At 38.6% G+C, this 25,316-nt stretch overlaps 1 protein-coding gene across 1 annotated transcript in view; it reads left to right on the top strand.

The window, feature by feature from the left end:
* LOC127632664 (leucine-rich repeats and immunoglobulin-like domains protein 1) overlaps positions 1–24,188 on the top strand; it is a 57,430-nt gene extending 33,242 nt beyond the window's left edge. The window contains exons 6-18 of the mRNA XM_052111382.1: positions 1,209–1,352; positions 1,655–1,798; positions 7,592–7,735; positions 11,074–11,154; positions 14,881–14,952; positions 15,356–15,427; positions 15,568–15,731; positions 17,410–17,730; positions 18,450–18,731; positions 20,183–20,614; positions 20,727–20,858; positions 21,200–21,475; positions 22,185–24,188. Coding sequence (XP_051967342.1) covers positions 1,209–1,352; positions 1,655–1,798; positions 7,592–7,735; positions 11,074–11,154; positions 14,881–14,952; positions 15,356–15,427; positions 15,568–15,731; positions 17,410–17,730; positions 18,450–18,731; positions 20,183–20,614; positions 20,727–20,858; positions 21,200–21,475; positions 22,185–22,375 — 2,455 coding nt within the window. The 3' untranslated portion in view covers positions 22,376–24,188. The remainder of the gene's footprint in view (positions 1–1,208; positions 1,353–1,654; positions 1,799–7,591; positions 7,736–11,073; positions 11,155–14,880; positions 14,953–15,355; positions 15,428–15,567; positions 15,732–17,409; positions 17,731–18,449; positions 18,732–20,182; positions 20,615–20,726; positions 20,859–21,199; positions 21,476–22,184) is intronic.
* The last annotated feature ends 1,128 nt before the right edge of the window (positions 24,189–25,316 follow it).

Here is a 25,316-nt window from a genome sequence, read left to right as displayed (position 1 = left end):
TAGTTATGACATCATACTATGAACAGAGCAGTTCTCTGTGGTGTTGGTGAAGCATTATATTGAGGCATTGTGGTTGACCCGATTGGTCAGTTGATGTTGATTGATGAGATACTGTTTGTTTATAGTCCAGTATACAGTATAAAACATACTGCTGGCTTTGTGCACTGCTGGTTGCTAAAAGGCATTCCTGCTGCTGGATGTTCTAACATTATTAGTCACCACTGCACAACTGGCTATAGATTAAGAATATATGCTAATCACAAATGAAATGTATTGTCTGTGAAAATAAAATTTTATTCTAATTAAAAAAAGAATAATTCTGCAGAGAAAAGTGCTTGTATAAAAATTACTACAGTGAGTAATACATCATATCATCGACAAGATGAACGATTATCCATATATGAATCAAACATTGTTTCTGACACATTTAAAAAAAATAAATAAAATGTTTTACTAGTGGTGCTGGAAATTTGAGGCCTGAGATCGGCCAATACCGATCCAATCACTGAAATTTCTTTTAAAAGTACTTACCCTTTGCTACACTTTTGCAATTTATATGCTGAAGTTATATGTTTATGCCCACATATAAAATAACTTTCAGTGTACATTTATTGTGCAGTGTTAACATTTATTAGATTTGAAAACAGTTATGAGTAGTTCTGTACTCAAATAACATTGTGACACACTGGCAACCAGGAAACCATGAGGGCATCACACTCAGCGAAGGTATGTTCAAAAATAAGAGTGATATATCCATTACAAGCTCCAAACCACTTTAGTAAAAATCATTAGTACCGGTATCTGATTTGTTTACTGCCTTTGCTGTTTTGTTGTAATTCTTCATATTATATCTCTGCATGTGGGCATAAACAAATCATTTACAGCAACTTCAACTTGTTTTCCATCTTGCCAACACCCTAATATTATATCTCAGAGCAGATGAATCACGTGAGCTCACATTGGTAGTTGGTGCATCGCTTTGCATCTCATTTGCATGCAGTTACACTTTTCTCAACTATGTTAAGTGGGTGGACACACCCTTATCACGTCGCCAGCGGTCTCTGCCACTCTTGTTGCTGGATAACGGCAACCATTATTGAAAATTACATCCAGTTGCTGTGTTAAAAGAGCTGAACCCTGAAACCTTTGTTAATGCTTTAAACTGTGTTTTTTAACACATTTTAGTTTAATTTATGTGTGTTTTGTAGGGAGCTGAGCAGGAACAGGTTACGGCTAATCGAGGGACTCACCTTCCAGGGTCTGAGCAGTTTAGAGGTTCTCAAGCTCCAGAGAAACAACATCAGCAAGCTGACTGATGGAGCGTTCTGGGGTCTGGCCCGAATGAGGGTCCTGTAAGTACAAACCTTCACATATTACTATATTAATGGGTTTAAACTACTTGTATTAAAGCATATAGCATTTACAAAAGCCACACAATTATGTATTATTGACATGCTTGTTTTAGAGTAGACCATTTACAGTATGTTTATGTTTTAACGAATGGTTTTGACAAAGTGACTTGCAATACTTGTCTTTACATCAAGTCTGTTTGACACTCAACATGAATAGATAATTTGGTAATCATTATATAGAATATTTTTTATATTTACAATGCTCATAATAACAATAAACACGCATATTTTCTCATTTATAGTAACCTGGATTTTAATAGACTGCAGGAGGTGAACAGCGGCTCTCTGTATGGTCTGGAGTCGCTGTTGCAGCTCTACCTCTCCAACAACTCCATCTCCAACTTCAACCCGGAAGGATGGAGCTTCTGTGAGAGACTCCGAGAACTGTAAGACATCTCTACATCTCCTTTCTCTCTAGTTATCTCTGTCTCACTCATACCTCTTTGTATTCCTTTATCTGAACTGTAAAATAAAGAAATAAGAAACTCAAGGTTGTGCTTTAAGGAGATTTCAAACAGATAAGGGGTGTTATTAGGCCAATTTTATGAAATGGCAGCAATATATGATTTAAGAGTGCAATGTTCAATTAACACAATCGTAATGATTATCAAAATAATCAAGTAATATAGTCGTTTAGTTTAACTTTACACTTTTAAACCAATGTTGCAACTTAAATTGAGAGTTGGAACAAACATTTTTTACAATGTTATTTTAAAGTACTTTTTAAAAAGTTTTTTTTGGAAAGTGTCTGCCTAGTACAGACACAAAGAGATCATGTTTATCAGTATATTTTGGTGGGAAACATTGCATTTTGTGTGCAGAGGTCATCCATATATGTCGCCGAGATGTCTATTCAATGTGTTTATTTTATTTAGCGTTTGTTCATCTGTAATATGTCTTTAAAACATTTCCTATCTGATGTTAGAACAATGTACAGCAGTTGTTTTGCAACATTTATTATTTAACCTATGTAGAATTTTAAGATGTTTATCAGATGTTTGTACACAAAGATAATGCATAAAATATAATGCAATATTTTCCAAATGATGCGCTCTTTCACAGATGCCTCTGTGATGTATGTGTGCTTCCTGGGAATATACACTCACCAAGCATTTTATTAGGAACACAATGAACCTAATAAAGTGCCCATGGTCTTCTACTGTTGTAGCCCATCTGCCTCAAGGTTCACCTTGTGGTGAATTCTGAGATGCTATTTTGATCACTACAATTGTATAGAGGGGTTATTTGAGTTACCATAGCCTTTCTGTCAGCTCGAACCAGTCTGTCCATTCTCTGTTCACCTCTCTCATCAGCAAGGCATTTCGGTCATCTCGCTGGATGCACCATAGACCTTGGCACCATAGACCTTATTCACGTTAGCACGATCTTTGATTTTTAATGGCAATGAAAATTAGGCTGTGACAGATAAACTCACCATCTCTTCAATGGGACACAAGGTATAAAGCTGGAAAAGGCTCCTTGGTTACATCTGATTTTCCACAGCTGATGCTGTCTGAAGTTTTTTTGTCTACTGAATGTACTTAGAAATATTTGTTTTCAATTAATTTGCAGTTCAGTCCATTGAAGAGACTGCCTCGTTGCCATTCTGATTAAAAATGGTGCTAGCATGAATAAGGTCTATTCTGAATAAACTCTAGAGACTGTGTGTGAAAATCTTAGGTGATCAGGAGTCACAGAAATGCCTAAACCAGCCCATCTGGTACCAACGGTCATGTCAAGGTCAAAATCACTGAAATCACATTTGTTCCCCATTCTGATGGTTAAAGGTGGGGTATGTGATTTGCAAAACGGCCGGCAGATTTTGAAAATACACAACTCTAAGGTCCTACCTTCTCTCCTCCAACGCTGGCCCTGACTCCACCCATTCGAAAAACATGGACGCGCAATCATGCACGAGCGAAAACTCAGATGCGCAGTGTTCTAGCAGTGTTCTAGACTCACTAGTCAAACAGTGCATTCACCTGTCAGACAATTTTTCAGAGCAAATTGTTGACACAGCAGGAGGAGGGGGTCGCATACCACTCTTGAAAGGTGTAGAGCTGATTTTCTCATAACTGTAAAAAAAGAACATCGCCAGCCCTGGCGTCTATACAGCGGCCTTCTATTCAAAACAGGATTCATAGAAATGTGGAACAACCCCACTAGCACTATAAAAGCTCTATTCTCCATACATAAATACAATCGCTTCCTGTTACTGGGTCACGAGCTTTGAGTATGCGCACGAACGGAACACGCGCGCCAGGGTGGTGGGGGGAGGGGGGCATGGTACGACCGTTTGATTGACACATTTTCTGTCCAATGATTCTAGATGGTCTTGAAAATGATTGGCTGGAGTTTTTCGAGTCCTGCCCGTTCCACAGATGATTAAATTGCTTAATTTTCATTTCAGTGCTTCTAATTTACAGCCAGTAAGTGGGTTAGGAATAGGATTTCAAGTTATTTTGAAAAAATGGTCAAAAAAGAAAATCACATACCCCACCTTTAATGTAAATATTAACTGAAGCTCCTGATCCGTATCTGCCTGAATTTATGCATTGCACTGTTGCCACACAATTAGCTGATTAGATATTTATATGAATAAGTAGGTGTACAGGTGATCCTATTAAAGTGCTCGTTGAGTGTATATTTTTTGTGTTCTTGCTCAAATTTTGACAGGTGTTAAAGATATTTTTACACTGCAAGAAAGCTTCCATCCACAATATGCCCTGCTATCACCCACTGTACTAAACACACAACACTCCTCGTCTTCCTGTAGATATATCCCCTAATAATGCACAGGATTGCCAGCACTTACTAGCTCAGTCCCATTTTTACTCAACTCTCTTGATGCGAAGTAAAAAAAAGCAGCGTAATCAACCATATATGTGTCTGCCAAGCATTATGCAGAGATCTCCATCTGAGTGAAAGCGATCTTATCTCTGTGAATGTATGTATACACAGGTCAGTTCCATCAAGCGTGTCATATCCCTATTGTGTGATATCTTCTTTTAACTAAAACTCTTGTCAGTTGTGGGGTAACAAGGCATTATCTGTAGGGCTTGTTGACTGCCGTATAAGCCTTGGTCAGCCATGATTTTGCCCATCTGTTTATGACATGGCTATAACTGGATTGAGGAGGAGTTGATGGGACATCAACATGCTTTTATGCAAATGGTTGATTATAAATACCTCCCTGCATTTCTTTATATTTGTTTCTTTCTCACTCATTAGTAGCACTGTCATAGAAAGTTTGTATTTTTCAAGATTTTGACTGCTAAAGTCAACATAACAAAATTTACATTTATTTTAAAGGTTTAGAAAGGGAAAGAAATAGAATAAAATTAGCATAGATGCTATTCACTTTAAAGCAGGGTTAAAGAATACGTGTTTTCTGTTCCGGCAGACCTAAATAAAGCAGCATAACTATGAATTGAGTGATAAATTAGGTGTATGCCTGGCTTAATAGATAAGTCTTTAGTCTAGACTTAAACTGAGAGAGTGTTTCTGTGTTCCGAAGACTATTTAGTAGTTTAGGAGCCAAATATGAAAATGATCTTCCTTTTGTGGATTTTGATATTCTCTGTATTTTTAACAGGCTGGAGTTTTACAATCGTAGTGAGCTGTATGGTTATGATTATAGCATGATAGAAGGTCACTTAAGTACTTTGTTGCTAGACCATTCAAAGCTTTGCAATTATTTAACAGAATTTTAAAATGAATACAAAACATAACAGGTAGCCAATGTAACAGTGATAAAATGGGGCTGTTATGATCATTATGATCTATGGTTCTAGTTAGCAATCTCTCTGCTGCATTTTGAACCAACTGAAGTTTATTTATTAGACCATAAGGATATCCACCTAGGAATGCATTACAATAATCTAGTCTTGAAGTCATGAAAGCACGAACAGTTTTTTTCGGCATCAGAAACAGATAGCATGTGTCGTAACTTAATGTGAAATTTTGTTGTGTTTTGAAGAAATATAAAGTTGGGTATTGTCAGCATAACAGTGAAAACATAATTCCATGGTTCCCGTTAATGTCTCCCAGGGGGAACATGTATAGGGAGAAAAGCAGAGGCCCTAAAACTGATGGGGCACTCCATTCTTAACTTTCAACATAAACAGGAGAATTGAAATATGTCTATAATCAGCCAATTCTCCTGGATGAAGCTGTGGTTTCTTTATAAGCAGTTTGATAACTGCCGGTTTAAAGTTTCTTGAGTTAATAATATTAAGAAGAGGTTCTGAGATTACAGGAAACACCTCTTTTAGGAGTTTAATTTGGGTCTAACATACATATTGTTGATTTTTATGTTTTGATAAATTTTGTTAGCTCTTCCAGACCTATAACAGCAAAGGATTGAATAGCTCATATGGAGCATTAGTGCAGACTGATGCTTAATTTCAAATTTGTTTCTGATGATTTTGATTTTAGCAGTAAAGATATTCATAAAGTCATGACTACCATTCTGCGATGGAATATCTTGTTCAATAGAAGTTTTATTCCCAACCAATTTAACCACAGTACCAAATAAACACCTAGGATTGTTGTGGCTATTTTCTATGAGTTTGCTCAAATATGCAGACCTGTCAGTTTTTAGAGCCTGTCTGTAGTATGATACATTATCCTTCATGCACCACGAAATAACTCTAATTTTGTATTCTTCCACTTAGGTTCCATTTTCCGAGCTGCTCTCTTGAGAGCACAAGTGATCATTGTATCATTGTATCATGATGCAGGATTTTTCTCTTTAACTTCCTTTAATCAAAGGGGGCGACACTATCTAGCGTGCTAGAGAAGACTGTGTATCCATATTTTCTGTGACAACATTAAGTTCTTCAGAACTTTTTTGGCATACTGAGCATTTGAGACAAGTCTGGAAGATTATTAGTGAAGCTATCTTTAGTAGTTGAAAGAATAGTTTTACCAGAACGATAATGTTGCGTAGATTGAGTTATCTTTGCTAAATGCAGCATATAAGAGACTGGGTAATGATCTGAGATATCATCACTCTGCGGCAGAATTTCTATATTATCAACATCAATCCCATATGACAAAATTAGACCTAGTGTATGACTTTGGCAATGGGTTGCACCTGTCACATTTTGTCCAATCCCAGTAGAGTTGAGTATATCTACGTGGATATTGAAGTCACCGACCACTAGATCTGAAAGAAAATCTGCAAATTCTCAAAGGAATTCAGAATATGGCCCTGGTGGTCTATATACTGTTGCAATAACAAAAGACGAAAAATATTTTTTATTTATATCAGACGATGTCACATTAAGCATTGTTAGTTCAGAAGATTTAAACTTCTATCTATACCTTTGAGTAACAATGAAAATATCACTGTAAATTGTAGCAACACTTCTTCCTCAACCTTTCAGACGAGGCTAATGTTTATAACAATAACCTTATGGAGTAGACTTGTATAAACTAATATATTCATCTGTTTTAATCCAGGTTTCAGTCAAACATAGCAAATCCAAACCGTAATCATTTAATTTACATTTAGTGATTTGGATGAAAGCTATATAATGTTTAGTAAGATCTACCTTTATGTGATGTTTATCTTCATTTGGTTTTCTTTTTTTAAATCTTGACATCAACTTTTTTCTAAATAACTTAATGAGCCTTTCATGTTTGGTAGTTGGGGACACGGTCTCTATATGATATATAGGTGATTAATTATCTATGTGTTGTAGTTAATGTGACCTGTGTGATGTCTCATGGCAGCTAGCAGACATTCGGATTAGCCAGTTTGTCTGCTTCCTGACCTGGGCCCCAGTTAGTTAAATACTATTACTATAAGACTATGAGCCATATTACTAGAGAGGAGAGTGGCACCTTCCCTGTAGGGATGGAGTAACCATCAGACCTTCTCTTTAGCAGGTCTGGTCTTCCCTAAAAACATTTCCAATTGTCTATAAATCCTATGCTATTCTCCAGACACCACATGCAGCCATTCAGTGACTCTAATCTACTATAAACCTCGTCACCACGACAAATAGGGAAGGAGCATATTACAGTGTCTGACATTGTTTTTGCATGTTCACACACCTCTTTAACATTATATTTGGTGATCTCTGATTGGCAAAGCATGATATTGTTAGTGCCAACATGAATACAAATCTTACAAATCTTGTATGCAATTCTTATTTGTTTTTTCTCTTCAGGAACCTGTCCTACAACAACCTGACGAAGCTGACCGAAGGAAGTTTTGCCAAGCTGGTGAATCTGATTTCTCTGCGTTTGGGACACAATTCCATCAGTCAGATCACAGAGGGAGCCTTCAAAGGCCTTAGTTCCCTACGCACGCTGTAAGTTTTCCTAACCGATATTGAAGCTTCTAGGTTCCAGATTAGATAAAGTTATGCATGTGAAAAGCACATGATGATGGTGGTGAGACATGGAGTTCTGACACATGTAGCTGGTGCTTATGCAGGTTTAAGTCCAGCCTGCCCGCATCCCATTCCCCATTTTTTCTGCCCAATAATTCCTGTCACTCTAATATATCTGTCTAATAATAAGGTAGTGATGTCCTGATACCATGAGACTTAATATCCCTTTTTGTACTTTCCGATACATACATAATTTGAGAACAGCATGTTTATTATGTTTTAGCAACTGTTTTACTCAAAAAAACATTCATTTTTAGCCGTCACAAGATTATACAAAATCACAAACAAATTTCACAGAAAAAAAATGTATATAAAAATAATCACTAGAAACAAAACCAATGGAGCTAGCCTGCTTTATTGGTTTCAGCTCCTGTAACTCGATTATTAAAAAAATTAAAAAAGCAAAACAGTTAGTAAATTTTAGCTTTCATATTGTAAAAACATTTCACAGAAAACAATCCCCCATATAATATATAAAAAATGTAAAGGTTTTCTATTAACTCTTTTCAATCCTTAGTCAGTTCTTCTCTAAATGTGCGGGGCAGGTCATAAACCGAAGCATCTCTGCATTTTAACATGTAGAGTCCTATAAAAGTGAGTTTTATGTTTTTTACCCCCAATTTAAATGTTTTTAATTTTTTCCACAAATTCTGTGTTTTCTGTTTTATTTTTCTGAATTAGGGTTGGGCGATTAAAACAATATCAATATTTATCGTATATCGTATTTTCTGACCTCGGTGGGATGACCCGTGTAAATTGCGTAAATCAGATTTTGGGGGGGGGGGGCAGGGGCCTTGAGGGGAAGGGGAGATTGCGTGCATCATCGTCATCCAACCTGCCAACTAGATCCTTTTGCGCTTTCAACGTTCTGTGTCGTGCTTGAGAATGCGCAGAATGACTGCTTCATTTGGGATGTAATTCAGGTAAGTCATCTTTATCTTAATGAATCCAGAGTGTCCGTGAAAAATAGACACCAAACATTGATGAATTCATGTAGTGTTATTTTTATTAACAGTCTTTTTCACTTTGGTGGGAAACTGCAACGGACATGACAGTATAAGTTACAAAACGCTGTAAAAATTCTTGCTTGTCTATGTGATATCCATTAAAGCCTCATTATAGACTATATATAGACTGAAATCGCAAAATGGCCTTAAACAATTTAACTTTTTTACAATATAAACTGCTAACTGATAAAACTAAAATTGCCAATAAGAATTGAGTAATTACAATGGTTCGTACTTTGTGTGGCCAAATTCCTTCTGTTTTGTCCTTGGCTGATCACATGCCTGATAACTATACAGTAGTGATATATTTCTATAATATTTTTTCTATTTAAATGGAGCGTTTATTTTGGCGGGAAAACCAACTGAAGCCCTTTCAGTTTTTATTATTTTGATGACAGCTTCACAAAAGTTCAAAAAGAATTCATGATCAAGTCTTGAATAAAGCAGGAATACAGATTGGAGTTGGAATTCATAAAGCACAACTGGTGCTTAACAATCAATTAAAAATGTTATGTGGAAGAAGCCTGTAATTGATTTAGTGGCATTGGTGAAGTAGCCATGCTTTTCTTTCTTTTTTCTTTTTGCCTCATTGTTTGCTTGTTGGTTCCCACCAAAGTTGGATGCACATGTGCTCCCTGCTCAAGACCGCCTAGAATAGGCTACCTTTTATCTTTCTTTCAAAACACACAGTGAAATGCATTCTGGGAGACCAACTCTCCAATTTGACTTTTTATAGACACTAACACAAAGTCTGAACTGCTACTTCTTGCCTCCTTCAGTTTCTCAAAAAAAAAAGAGACGAACTCTGCCTTTACTTTCTTAGATGAAGGCTTTTACACAGGAGGGTGACAAGCCAAGGCACAACACGGCCCTCAGTTCTGTTACTAGCAGTGGGCAGAGTGTGTGTGTCTGTTGGGGGGGGTGTCCTGTGAATTGTGAGGGCCCCTGTTTCGTGCCCCCTTTCTTTCCACCATACCTTTTGTTCCAGCCTTCATTTATGTCTTACTTGCTTGATTTCCTTTCTTTCTCTCTGTCTCACTCTCTCTCTCCCTTCTGAGCCAGTTCTAATCTAATCATGGCCTTAGTGCCTTGCTGGGGCTCCTGTTGAAAAGAAGCAGGGGAGGTTTTAATTGGTGCGCACTTCTGGCTGGGTAAGAGGAACCCTGGTCGGGTGTGAAAGGCCAGAAACGGACCATCTTTGCACCACGGTGGTGGGGGTCAGGCTTTGGGGCCTCCGGGCCTACTGTCATTAACAAGCCATGGCCCTTTCATAAGCAGCCAGCCAGAAAGAATAGGAAATTGGCAGCTAGGGCCAGGCATAGATGGAAAGTAACAGAAAGAGCCAAGGGGCGGTTGTGGGCCAAAAGGCAACTAGTGAACTCCCTCCTCCCTCTCACCTTAAAAAGACACTTTTTATTTTTCCACAGAGAATTAAATTTTTTATGTTGTCGAAAACAAAGTGACCCATTAAAAACGTTCTGTGCTGGCACCCTGATACAGTGATGTTATCAGATGGGAATATATATATATATATATATATATATATATATATATATACATGTATATATCATGGTATTAAATTACCTTATGATAATATTCATATTCAAAGTCATTTAAATGGTACTCCAAGTTTCTTAAAGATACAATGGAATTAAGATGGTACATATCGAAAATAACCAAAACGTTTGATTATTTAGATAGTCAAGGTATTGTTGAAATATGTTCAGAAAGCTTGAAGATACAAATGTGAGAGAAAGATGGTTTGATCCATCTTCTTTAGAGACTTGTGTCAGAAAGTTAAAGAGTTTCAAACATTTAGGCAAGCCACGGGCAATGTTCGGGCTTGTCCATGCTTCGTCTGCAGCTGCATTGTGGGATGTGCCCATACACCCTTACCTGCCAACATGTTTGGATCGGTGATTGATTCAAACGGCTGTCAGAATGAGTACGTGTGCATCTGTGTGAAGGACTTTTGTTTGTGTAAGTCGCATTCAGCTGTCATGCATTATTCACGCATTAGCATGTGCGTTGCTGTGTTCCTTCAAGTCACAATTCACAATGGAAAGAATGTGCATGGCTGGCACAGAGAGAGAGAGAGAGAGAGAGAGAGAGAGAAAAAGTGTCATGTAAATAACCAGGTGCCAAGGGCAGCTTCTACCACTACCCAATGTCTGCAAATGGTTCTTGGACAAGCAATTCTGCATTCTTTCTGTCTTTCTGTCTTAATCTCTTTTCTTTTTCTCTCTGCAGGGAGCTGGACCATAATGACATCTCTGGCACTATAGAAGACACCAATGGGGCCTTTACTGGGCTTGAAAACCTCAACAAGCTGTGAGTATCAGCCCTCTCTCTTCTGTCTTCACCACCATCTCCACCTCTTCACCTCGATTTTGGGCCTTCTTATCCTTGTATTGATGTGGGATTGGTCTGAGTCTTTGATCTCTACTGAAGTGCTATGATCAAGTTAAGCCTGCCAGGACCTTGACATGAATGAAAGTGAGGCTGAATGTTTAGAGGCAGTACAAGACAAGAAACATACTTTACGCAAGTACTTGAATATGGATCTGTGCGTTTGGCCAACACACTGCATGGTCCGGTCCAAATGTGCTTAACATGCCTTGTTGCGTTTCTATGGTGGTAACAAACCACTGTACTCAAGAGGGTGATAGGTTAACTTCAAAAGTTAACTCTAAAAGCAGATGTACTACTATTCAGGTAAGTTGCTTTAAATGTATTGACTTAAACTTGTTTGCTCAGCAATATTTTTGTTCTGTTGCTCTGCCTGGATAGTAGTTGACTTGAAAGAGAAAACTCGCTGTAGAAGCGGACAAGTCACACTAATGTCCGCTATAGTGGCCCTATCAACAACAATGAAAATGCAACACATACTTGCGTTAAGTTATGAATTGCAATCTGACACATTTTGAAATGCAACAACAACAATCAATCATGACAATCAGTTTTGGAGATTTCGGTCCTCCCCCATTCTAGTTGTATGCCTGTTTTCTACATAGAAAATAGTTGTCCAATGTTCTTACCAAGATGGCCTCAAAGTAAACTGACTTGCCTGATCAACCTGGACTTTCATGATCAACGCCAAGGTGCATAGTGCAAAACACTGAACACGACCGTATGTCAGCTTCATTTTCATTTGCGTCAAATTACTAAAGCCAGTATCACACTGTATGATTTTGGCCACAATTTTGCCGTCTGAGACAAATTTTGGGGTTAGTGAAAAATGTATCTGGTTGCATGGCAAAATCTGCAATCTTTGATCACTTGGTACACTTAGCACCGGCGGCCAATGTGATGAATGTTGTAGTTCTCTCGAAGTTCTGTCAGTGTCAGAAATTCTGCATTACAGTCGTAATGTTGCACAGTGTCACTGGGATAATATTGTACAGTCTGTCAAGCAACAATCTTAAAGGATCGTAAAAATAGTACAGTGTGCACCAGGCTTAAGATCCATTGTTCTTCTATCAGGATCCAGTTATCCATGTAACGTAAAAATTTTAGTTTAGGACAAAGCACGCCTTTAGTGGAGGCAAAGGTGAATTGAATTGGAGCACTGGGGCCAACCTCATTGGCTGACAGGGGATAAGCTCTGGTCTTTGGCTTTAGTGATCGAATCAGTGAAAGCATAAAATGGGAGGAGGGCGTTCACACACATCAAACACCCCGCTCGGTGCCTTTTGTTCAGGAGCAGAGGTTTGTAAATCTGCGGAAGCCGCCTGTTGATGCACAATCCTGGCCAAATCCTGCCAGCCACCCTGCCAGAAAGCCTATTCACCCATCCTGGGAATATGTGAGAGAGAATGAGAGCCTGATGCACACTACTTCAAAGTGTTTTCCGCTGTTTTGTTACCACAGGACATGGACTCGTTCATTCCAGTAGTTTTTAACAGAAGCGAGGGACACTGTAGACTTAGTACATTACCAATAAAATCTGTGTCTCTTTTTTTTAAATAATGATTTGAATGCATTTTAAAGGGATAGCTCATCCAAAATGTAAATGCAACATGAATGATGACAGAATTTTCTTTTTTGGGTGAACTATCCCTTTAAGCCCAAGTTACGTGTATGCATGTCTATGGATCTAGTTTATTTTAAGGGTTTCTATTGGAAACTGCAGTTTTGATAGCATGATTTGCCAGAGACCGGGCATTTTGAATTATGAGATTGGCATGGAAGCTCAGGACCTGAGCCTCCTTGGAGGGTCCAGAATTGATGGGGGGCCAGAGGAGATGAGTGGAGGTAATGTCTTAGTCTTGCAGGAGATGACAGATGCTGTCGCACTCCCACAGACTATCAGAAGGCCGACAGATATAATAGTGGCTAGGCTTTGTGCATTAGAGGCTTACTAGGGTGATTCACACATGGGTTCCTGCTAGCACATACTGAATAAACTCAGTAGCAGGGTTATCATGATACCAAAAAGTTCATTATTTGATTCCAATACCAATTAAATGTAATGATTCTCTGCACAAATTTGGATAACACAGCAAAAACGAATAGTTTGTTATTGAACACACTCCTTTTTTTTAAGTTGAACATATAAATATTAGGGCTGGGAAATGTAACGCGTTAATTTCTGTGATTAATATTTTCTTTTTACGGGTAAAAAAAATTAAATAAATAACTTAATTAAATAAATTAATACAGTATACAATTTTTCCTGAAACCTTACAGAAAGGTGTACATAGTTGTACCTGGCAATCTACTTGGCATTACAGTCTCCTGTTAGGGTGGGGGCTGGGTTAGGGCCTGCCAGGAACAAACCCAGGCATCTTTGTACAATGGGCGAAACTTTACTAATGTTTTCCCCAATTTCTGTGGCTAAAATTGGCATATATATATATATTTTTCAGGAGGTTCATACTCAACATTCTCGCACAGAAACTGACTGTGCGGAGCAGTGCACATTATTCAAAATGCGTGACGCAAAGTTTGAGAAACTGAAGGAGGGAGGCAAGAAGTAGCAGTTCAGACTTTGTGTTAGTGTCTATAAAAAGTCAAATTGGAGAGTTGGTCTCCCATAATGCATTTCACTGTGTGTTTTGAGAGAAAGAAAAAAAGGTAGCCTCTTCTTGGAGGGAGCACATGTGCATCCAACTTTGGTGGGAACCAACAAGCAAACAATTAGGAACAAAAATATATGAACAATAAAAACAATAAAAGAAATTAGGTATACAGTGTTTATAGTAGAGTAAGAGTAGTTATATAACAGCAGTATAACATTTTCAAGGATACATTCAGAAATCAAAGTAATACAAAAGGAACCATACTACCAAACTAATTTAACTATTGTTACAAAACTGTAAAAATAAAGCAGTATTCCATTTTCTTTCTTTTCTTTTTTATAAAGTGAAGGTCTTGTTTATAATAGCAAGCATGGCAAGAGTGTTTGGCAATATGTGCAGATCCAAAGCTAGGATGTTCATCCCGATTGAAACAACAACATTGCCTTGTGTGTTTAAGTCAGGTTTAAAGGAAGCTCTGGCTTCCACAGTGGCGATTAAAGGGTCTTGAGCCTTCCCATAGACAGGAAGTGCACTGATCAGGAGCTTGTTTTGGTCCAACATGCTTAAGGGTGGAAATCATGTCATCTGGTAGTGGGTTTCATCCCCATAGGATCCTGTTACCTTTTCCCCTTTGCTATCCCATGGTGTATGTGGATTATCCCCTACAAGGGGGCAAGAAGTTCATACTGATTTTGAACCACAGCCTTGACAAGGCCACTTTTATTACTTTACAAGCCGCATTGCCCTACACCACTGAAGCTCCTTTTCATGTGACCTCAGGCTTGGGGCTCCACCATCATCGCTATTAAATTCTAATAAAGATAAAAGTAAGCTTTGAAGAGATGCGCTGGGCCCTGATTCCTCGCCCTCCTCCTAATCTCTACACAGTTTGGATTTCCAGTCCCACAATCCCTCACTCTTATCAGATTTAACTGAACTAATTGTGTACACTCTTTCTCTCTTCCCATCCCTATTATCTTTTTCCTCACACTCTCTCCCTCTCTTTTTTCACGCCCTGCACGACTGGCAATGGCAGAACTCTGTATGGAAACAAGATCAAGTCGGTGGCCAAGAAAGCCTTCTCGGGCCTGGAGGCTCTCGAACACCTGTGAGTATCCCACAATACCATTTGGCCTCTACAGCGGCTGCCAAAAGTAAATGCTTAAAGAGGGCTGCTAGCAATTTAATAATGTCTTTGTAAAAGGAGAGGATGGGGTAGTTTGCAAGGCCAGCTGCCTTTGTCTCATTAGAGCCAGCTCTAACTTGCACAGGAACACAGTTATGAAGCATATGGTCAGTTTCATAGATGAAATTGGATTTTTTAAGCACTTCTGCAGACTCTGTTACTCAATGTCTGAGACATTTGGGTGTTTCCACCTTGTTTGGAGTTATTCCGTATAAAAATAGGCAACGCAAGGCCCAGTTTTTACATGCAACTGCAACAGCTGTGGATGAACATTCCCATGTCCTCTTTCAATCATGCCTGAGGGTCCTGTTTAATCTCTCAACAGGAACTTGGGGGAAAATGCCATCCGCTCCATCCAACCCGAGGCATTCAGCAAGATGAAGTCCCTGCGCTACCTGTGAGTCATATTAAAAGTGTTCTTTTCCACTACTCATCACATTACTGTTTCTAAATAACATCAATCTACACTTTAGATTTACCTTCTATAACTCAAATTTGTTTTTTACTGATATATTCTCTCACTCTCAACTGTTCCAGTCATATTCAGAGTGATAGTTTTCTGTGCGACTGTCAGCTTCACTGGTTTCCGGAGTGGCTTGTGACACGAGGGCTGAAGCCAGGCATTCAGGCAACATGTGCACACCCAGAGACATTAAAAGGCACCAGCATCTACCAGGCTCCATCTCAGAGCTTTGTTTGTGGTAAGAATTGTTATGTGCTACTTTCATATCCTATGGCATATTGTCAATGGCAAAATCTTCTTTAAAATTATTAAAGATAATCAAACTGATTTTATTTAGATTTACAACTTTCTTTGCTACATTTATTAGTTCAGGTATTTTATATTAGTGTCCAGAGAACAAGACACTTAAGAACTGCTAGTTTCTACATGCAAACGTGCACAATTTGTTTAATGTACTGTAGGGCTGGGCTATAGGACGATGTTATCAGATATCGACGATATCTAAATTGACAGATGATGATAGGCAATATTGGGAAATGGCAAAACCATGGATCTGGGAAGTCAGCAAATATAGTAAACAGTGCCCAGGCTGTGAAACTAGCACCTGCCACCCGCCAAATACGACAAGGCTGAATCCAGTTCGCAAGCTCCTCGTCCAATTTTATTTCATGTGGGGGTGTTTTTGCTCATCTACCCGCAACAGGCAGCCGTCCTATAAGATGTCTCAGAGTGACACATGACAAGAAATGCTGTTTGTCACAAAGACACGTGCTTGAAGAAACACACTTTATTGTATTTTTAAGAACTGAAAAAGAAAAGCCATCGATGCTTGTGTCTGATTCTGTGTTTGTTCAGAGGCATGCAGCATGGAAGCCTGCACGCGAGCCTGTCTCGTGGAACAAGTGCTTGTGAAGAGTTTTCACTTGTTTTTCTGTTTCAGTCATCTGAAAACTGTTTGCAAGAATAATGTAATCTATGAGAATGCTGTAAATGATCTCTGATCATCTCTGGAGGTACTGTGAGTTTAGTTTGCTTTATTTTCACGGACCAGTTCGCGGTTAACATGCATTGTGAAAGCAACTCTGCAGGTTCAGTAATATACAGTATATCTTTCTATTAAAGAAACAAAGACTAAAGTGATTAAATCATAAAATAACGCAAGACACGTTAACCTTGAGCATAACATTTTGTTCTATTTTCTTTTCTTTAGGCAGCATTAACTGTATTAGCAAAACGCAATACAAACTCAAATTCGATAAGAACACACATTTGGGAGCATTATTAAGGGAATTTATTAGGCTTTATTATTATGATTATTACTATTTTTACATTTAAAAATTGTCTTTCGTTCTTGATCTGTAGGCTATTAGTAATTTTCTGCCTGTTGTCGTTGACGGATGCTTGCGTGATGGCAAAATATTTTTTGATCACTTGATGCATTTTTTAGTTTAAAGTGCAATTTTAATTTAGAAATGTTTGTTTTTCGTGTTGCAATAAACAAATTACATTTTTAAAGCAAAATCAATAAAGCAAAAAATATTCACAGACCCTCGGCAGGGGTGTTGATGATATAATCATATATTTTTTAAGGCGATTATCGCTAAAATAGTTTTTTGCATATCGTCCAGTCCTAATGTACTGTCATTTTTTGTGGGGAGTATGTTCAATCAAAGCCACTACCATTTTTATGGGGCTTTATTTTACTGTCACCTAAAGTTTTTTTTATTACACACATGAGATAAAATAATAATAAAAATAATTGATTCGGATAGGTCAATTGCAGAATTCTATTTTTGTAAATGACCGCAAAACTGTCACATCATTCTTTCTTCGCTCCTTTACGTCATGGTCCTAAACACCCATTTGACTACATTGTTTCTTACTTAAAATGTATGTATGTGTGTGTTTCTACTCAGATGACCTTCCAAAACCACAGATCACCGTCAACCCTGTGACCACAGCGGCAGTATTAGGAAAAGATGTGCGTCTCACCTGCACGGCTGCCAGCAGCAGTAGCTCGCCCATGACCTTCACCTGGCGTAAGGACCAGGAGACCCTGCGCCAAGCTGAGGTGGAGAATTTTGCCCATGTTCGGGCCAGTGATGGAGGGGTGATGGAGTACACCACCATCCTCCACCTCCGACACATCACCTTCAACCATGAGGGCCGCTACCAGTGCATCATCAGTAATCACTTTGGCTCCTCCTACTCTAATAAGGCCCGCATCACTGTAAACGGTACGTTTTACTTTTACATCTTAAAGGGATGGTTCATCCAAAAATGAAAATTCTGCTGTGGCTCAGTTGGTAGAGCGGGTCGGCCACTAATCGCAGGGTTGGTGGTTCGATTCCCAGCCCACACGACTCCACATGCCGAAGTGTCTTTGGGCAAGACACTAAACCCCAAGTTGCTCCCAGCTAGTGCCTTGCATGGCAGCTCTACCGTCATTGGTGTGTGAATGAGACGCAGTGAAAAGTGATTTGAATCTTCCATTTACATTACATTTACAGATATAGCGGACACGCTTTTATCAGATAAAGCTGTAAATTTGACATTGGTGTTGTATTGTTATGCTCTACCAGTTAAGGTCAACTGGTCCCACCAGTTTTATCGACCAGCTTTGAAACTTTTTTTTAAATGTTTTGCTTGCTTCTGCTTTGCTTACTTCTGCTTTGCATTCCTCAATTCTGCCACTGGAATAAAACATTTTAAGCTCCATCTCTATATTAACAGTACACTTGGATTATACGCCTTGTCAGTTGGAGCAACAGATGCAAATTGATTGTCCTCTGGCATTTTTGGTTTCATGCCTCTCCAAATCAAGCTATTTCCCATTGCCAATTGAGTTAGTCACAGCTATGAATGCTGGACTTGTTTGGTGCTGATGTAGCAACATTATGGAAAACAACCTTGCTATGACTAATTTCCCTTTCTTGCTCTCTGTCTATGCTCACAGTGCTGCCTTCATTCGTGAAGACCCCACGCGACATCACAATCCGCACCGGCACGAAGGCGCGGTTGGAGTGTGCTGCAGAAGGACATCCGACCCCCCAGGTGGCATGGCAGAAAGATGGCGGTACAGATTTTCCCGCTGCACGAGAGCGGCGCATGCGTGTGATGCCTGATGATGATGTCTTCTTCATCATGGACGTGAAGCCAGAGGACATGGGCGTGTACAGCTGCACGGCAAAAAACACGGCAGGCATGATCTCGGCTAACGTCTCTCTAACAGTGCTAGGTAAGGTAGTGTCTCCCAAGATGCACCAAACCAGATTTTCATGTTTTTTTTAAAAACGTTTTTCATTTATGTTTTCAGTGATATGTGGGAAGTGATGCATTACATATATATATATAAAATTTATTTATTTTTAAATCAACACCACGATTAATGATTAGAATGTATAAGGGAAAGTGTATACTTGGTGCTAGGTGCGAATAGTCCTACGGTGTGACAAATGAAAATTTTTAAAGTACAAACATTCCATGTAGCCTTCAGTTAACAGGAGATCATGAAAATCACATACATTAAGTATATTTATTTATTAATTTATTTATAGTTTTGGAGTATAGCAGGACATACCAGCTTTCCAAAAGTTTTTCGTGTAAACTACCCATTTACATCCATATAAGGTATGGAAGCAACATAATTTAATTAGGCTTCCTTTCCCCCTGATATTAAGTTAATAAATCTTTTTATAAAACTGGAATTTTTAACAATGTTTTTTTCCTTTCCTTCATCTGAAGCAGCTTGGATTCATGTTCTGGGTTAAAGGTTAAAAGTCAGAAAGGAGGTCACAAGGGCTAGGGGAGGGCAGTGGGCTCACACAGTGGTACTTTTGAGTATTTCTGAGCTTTGCTCTCAACCAAGTAATTGCAAGGCAACAGAGCCCTTAGTCTATGTGTAATCTTTATTATTAATGTGGACATTGTGTGGTATAGTAGGCTTGAGCCAAACTGGCTTAGGTTGTCTGAGTAATCTTTTTATTATTTGTAACAGATTTGTGTAGATGTGTATGCTGTATTTTCTTTCAAATGGAACAGAATAATTTATTACACGCCTCTTTGAAATTGTTTTTTTAATCGCTGCATTTTGTGGTAAAATATCTTTTGCATAATGACCACTAAATCTCTCAAAAATGCTCACTGGGATCGTTCAAAGATTGCCCATTGTAGTATATGAACCTGCAACCTTGTTGTAACAAGCTCAGATCATTAACCACTTGGTTACAACATTAAGTTATAGGGACAATACTTCTAAAGCTTGGTTTGTATCTTGTTCAAAGGCCAATGGAATAGCTCAAAGATTGCCCTTTGTAGGATGTGAACCTGTAACCTTGTGGTAACAAGCATACATTTTTAACCACTAAGTTACAATCCTCCCTGTCTTAAGTTGCAGGGTCAATGCTTCTGATTCTTGGTTTGTGTCTTGTTCAGTGGTGCAATGGAATAGCTCAAAGATTGTAGGATGTGAATCTGTAACATTGTGGTAACAAGCTTAGATCTTTACTGTCACTACTCAGGGACAATATTCCCTGCATTAAGTTACAGGGACAATTCGTGTATTGTTCAAGGGAACAATGCAATAGCTCAAAGATGGCATGCTGTAGGATATGAACGTACATTCTTGTGGTAACAAACTCAGATCTTTAACTAATAGGCTACAATATATTCCCTGTGATCTCCTTGCAGAGACCCCTCACTTGGCACAGGAAATGGAGGATCGGAGTGTGGTGGTGGGCGAGACTGTTGCACTTCAGTGCAAGGCTTTAGGCAGCCCGCCTCCTCGCATCACCTGGCTAAAGGGGGAGGAGCCTCTTCGACCCAGTGACCGTCACCACTTCACCCCTGGGAACCAGCTCTTGGTGATCGGTAGCACCACTATAGAGGACGCAGGACGCTACACCTGTCTCATGTCCAACACGCTTGGCACGGAACGCGCTCACTGCCAACTGAATGTTTATCAACGCTTTGAAGAGTGCACGCCCTTCTCAAGCCCAAGCACTGTTACTGTAGGAATCATTGTTATTGCCGTGGTGACCAGTATTGTGGTGACATCACTGGTGTGGGTTTGTATTATTTACCAGACGAGGAAGAAGAGTGAGGAGTGCAGCGTAAACACAGGTGTGTACATTCTCCCAGTGTTTTTGTATTTTTCAATTCTTTATAAAAGTATTTTTTAATTCTTTTACAATGCAAGACTTCTATATGTAACCTTTGGTCTTGCCTTTTACAGATGAGACAATTGTCCCTCCTGATGTCCCAAGTTACTTGTCCTCTCAGGGCACTTTATCTGAGAGACAGGATGTGTGTATACGAGTGGAGTCCGATGGTGGATCTCAACCCAATGGACGCATAGAAAACAATGGTGCAGTATCCACACTAGATTTGCTTTTAGCCAGGCCCAAATGGAATCTGAGTACTACACTCTTATTGCAAAAACAAAAAAAACTAATTCAGCATTTAAAAAAAGATGGGTGTTCAATTGTGCAGAAATCTGTAGAGCTTTCTGTGGCAGCAGATTCTGTGTAAGCCTGCTTATAGCTAAAAACATTAAATGAGTGTTCAATTAAGTAATTTAACATTGTATTTTGAAAAGATTATCTGCCAAAAAGTTCTACAAATGCAATTCAACGTAATTATTACAGTTATTTCAAATGATCTTTGCGTAAGACATCATGGGTTAACATTTGCCTTACTTTGACTTAGGTTTCGATGGTCCAGTTGTGTGCACGGACTGCTTGGAAAATTCCAGCTGCTACTCTACACACTGCAACTACCTCCCTCAGGGTATAGCACCCCCTTTAGGTCTGGAGTATCAGCAGACACATCAACCGTCAACCTTCACCAGCCAAACCATTGGTGAATCACACTGCAATGGCACACCCAACGGGATTAGGATAGACAGCCAATCTCCCATCTTTCCCACCAACCATGACAGGGTGATGATATCACTCTCATCACACAAGTACAATGACCAAAAAGGTGAGAACAAGGAAGGAAAGATGAATTAATCCTTCACTGACACTTTTCATATTTTTTGGCTTCACCATAGTTCTAGCAGAGTCGCCCTTGTCTCATAAATCAAGAAAACTCATCTATTTTTGCCATTACTTGTCGCAAAACATGCACATTTATCTGTTATGTTGGGTCTGCAACATACTTTTCATGATGGGACAAACTGCGACAAACTTTTCAGGATGGGATGTGCAAAACTTGGTTTTCAAAATCGACTAGTTCACTTATTGGTCTTAAGAATTATAACTAGGCTGGTTTTGTATTCACCTGACCCCAATCTTCAGGGGGCATTTACATAAGATGCATTCTTGAATTCAGTAACAGATAGATGTTAGATGCAGTGGACTGCAACAAAATGCAGTGGTCTTGAGACACGTTTTTAAAACTAGATTATTTTTAACATGACACGCAGTCTTAAATATGTAACGCTTGTTGTGGGACACTCAAAAAAAAAAAGTGGGAGGCGTGGCACAATTATCAAATTTGTCCATTTTAATAGAATGGATATAGCGTTGGGGCTTTAGATGGGATTAATTTAAAGATGCAACTTTTCTAGATAAATTAGTTAACCTCATTAATCATTAGATGGTTTTTGGAGAACTAGTTGAGTATTTTGACCCATTCTTAGTTTCAGGATGTGAATGACCTCACTAATCTCTCTCACTTCCTCTCTCAGGATTGTTGGTGAACAGAACAGGCACCCCTCCCTCACTTGAAGAGGACTACCATTGGCCTGTAAAGCTCCCGCCTGGTGGGGACTGTGACATTGGGTCCGAGCTTACACAGACTCTACTACCCAACGGGCACATGTATACGCTCAATCCCACCCTGAGCGAGAATACATCCTTAAGGCGGCCCAGTGAATAACACCAAACCAACCCTCTTTTTTTAACTATCCTTTTTGCACTGAGAACTGCTACCTCACACTGAGGGGCACAGCCAAAGCTGGCCCCATCTCTCTGAATGCAGAATAGGGGCGTCCGGAGTTTGAAGGGCGAAGCTTGTGTGGGATGATAGTGTCCCATCTGAGCGTTAAAGCTGTATATAGATATAAATCCTCCTGAGGGAGGCCTGATTCACACTTCAGAAATGTGACTTGCATTTAACGCATGCAAATGTATGACAGAGTGCTATAGCGTTGGGCTTTGAGCTGTAAATAAGAGTTTTCATATATAAATATATATGAACGTATGTATTTGATAACTTTTACAAAAGAGTGTTTAACTCTATTCGTTGCATGGTCAGATCAGAGTGGTTATATTTTATTTTACTTTTTCGCTTTATCTTTTTTTTTTTAGCAGATCTCTCCTGCTTTTCACAATTCAAATAAGCAGTGCCTTATTACAAGATCGTACATTTTCCCTTTTCAGAAATGAAATGTTGGTCACGCACTTGAAGTTTAGATTAATTCAATAATCATAACTCACAACCTTAAAGGAATATTCCAGGTTAAATATCCGTGGCATGCTGTCATGTACAAAATGCATTGTTAGTGTAAGTCTGTAGGGCAACTGTTGTATGCTTTCCTACTGTCTTTCATTGCAAGTGACTTGTCAATGCATTTGTTTCTTCTTTTTTCGTATTCGTCACACTAACGTACAAAACCTGGAATATTCCTTTAAATCAGAATGAATTGTTTCTCATAAGTGAAGAAAGAGCTTTGCTTTGAATTGTTCAGGTTTGTTACGGTACAAACAGACAGGAAAATATTGGAGGCAAAATATTAGCACTTTGACATAAATCCTAGAAGACTCATTTGAACTGGCCTAAATATTTTCCAGTATGTACACCCTACAATTCTCAGCAAATTCAAGACTTTTCCTTCAACAAAGTTAAACATAATAAAAAGCTGCTTCACTCAACTACGGTACCTGTGGTATGTTTTAACTTTTAAAATGTATTTGTTGACCGTCTTTTGTAGCACATTTAGGGAAATAACAAATCGACGTGTATCCATTTCAAAATGATATAGAGAGATTTGTTCTAACAATGACTTTAAGCTAACAGCAAAGCTGAATTTTGTCAAACCACAAAAGGGAAAAAGCAACTCTCTAGAAAACTTGTTTGATGGGAGGGCACTTCCAGTCAAGTGTACTGGATTTCAGGGGCCTTCCTTCAACTGCACAGAATGTCTTCATGATGTCTTCAAAGGGAATAAGCAGAATCTCTTCTTCAGTAAACACCTCACCAGATAACCTTTCATTGTATTTGGTGCAGACTTCAGTAGCTAATTCTATGCTACATATAGTCCTTTTTAGTTAGCCTGAAACAAATAACAGTTTAATGTCTACAGCCAAGGTTTGTTTTTCCAAGGCCAAATAGTGAAAATCTACTACTAAACTAGGAGAATGTTTTGTAAAGGTGGATTACTGTGAATCCCAGCATAACCCCAAATCATGGCTACTAAAATCTTGGTTCCAGGCTACTATACTAAATTGACATCTAAATCTGGAAACGGTCATCAGAATTGATGTCGGCCAAAGCAGAAGCTTTAACTGATTGTGGTTAGCTGGTTAGCTAATTGTGTAACCCAGCTCTGTGAAGAACCCCACTATCTTAAAATAGGTTATCTTTACAGATGTGTGGGTCACCATCTTTCAAACCAGATTAATTTATTGAAATGAACTTTACTTACAGCTGTATACCTACATTGCTAAAACTGTTGAAGTGTCAAAAATGGAGAGTGTTTAATAAATTCACATTTTGCTCTTTTATACCCCCTGGTCTGTGATTATTTTAAGAAGTGCATTGGTTAAAATGTCTTTGGCAACTTCCGTACTAATAGGTACAATATGGTGCCTTTTTACTTTTTTTGGAGTGAGAACTATTAGATATACAATATCTAACATTAAATTAACATAGCATGGAATTTATGTAATTTTTGGTCTATTCCACCTCTCTGGTCATGTCCTTCTCAATTTTATCAAACTATTAAAATGTCACAATTTTGACGATCTGATGTTCTGTTCAGATCTCATCTACTTTTTGTAATTTCATCTACTTTTTGTAAGTAATTTTGGTTTTGATTGTTACAATAAGTAGATTTTTCAATTACCATGTCTCTCCATTAAACAGAAGAAAAAAAAGGAACTTTACATAAAATTGTGACTCAAAATTGTGATACATTTTTTCATTCAATTATGGGAATTATAAGTGTTTACAGCAAACTAACAATTGGTCCTACTCTAGATAACCCCTCCTAAATGATGGTGTAATTTAAGCTAAGTCAGCAATCGTGGTACTTGCAACCCTGTTATCATTGTTTATTGCTAAAAAGATAATGGAATCACACAATTCACTATCTCTCAGTTATCTATTCCATTCCTTCCATTGTTCAAGTTTGTGTTTGGAAAGAAAGCACATGCTAGTAAAAGGTAGTTGTTGACTGAGAGCCCATAGGGCTGGATCAGCCCACTTTTGCTCCAGTCAAATACTAAGTATTGTTCTTGTGCCCCGAGCTTCATGACAGGTCTGAAAAACATTCACACCGGTGGACTAATCTGTCTCTCTCTTTGACTCTGTGAATGTTTTCACCTCACAACAGTGAAACAGATAGGGCAACTAGCTTAAGCCTGGGTATTGATTAAAGTCTAGACCAAACAATGAAAATCCACTGAAATAGGCCTTATATTGATCCAACTCTAGCTTGTTATGGATTAGAACTCTTGAGGGCTAGCTAGCAGATAAATATTCATATCTCAGTAAGGCAATTCGGGTCAACATTTCTCTCAAATTCCAAATAAAAAATTTGAAACTTTTTTATTTGAAACTGAGTATTTTAACATTTACATTGGCCCCATTCACTTTC

The sequence above is a fragment of the Xyrauchen texanus genome, chromosome 39, assembly GCF_025860055.1.
Source record: "Xyrauchen texanus isolate HMW12.3.18 chromosome 39, RBS_HiC_50CHRs, whole genome shotgun sequence".
NCBI classification, from domain to species: domain Eukaryota; kingdom Metazoa; phylum Chordata; class Actinopteri; order Cypriniformes; family Catostomidae; genus Xyrauchen; species Xyrauchen texanus.
Note: the sequence above shows the minus strand (reverse complement) of the source record. Positions and strands in the feature narration are given on the sequence as shown.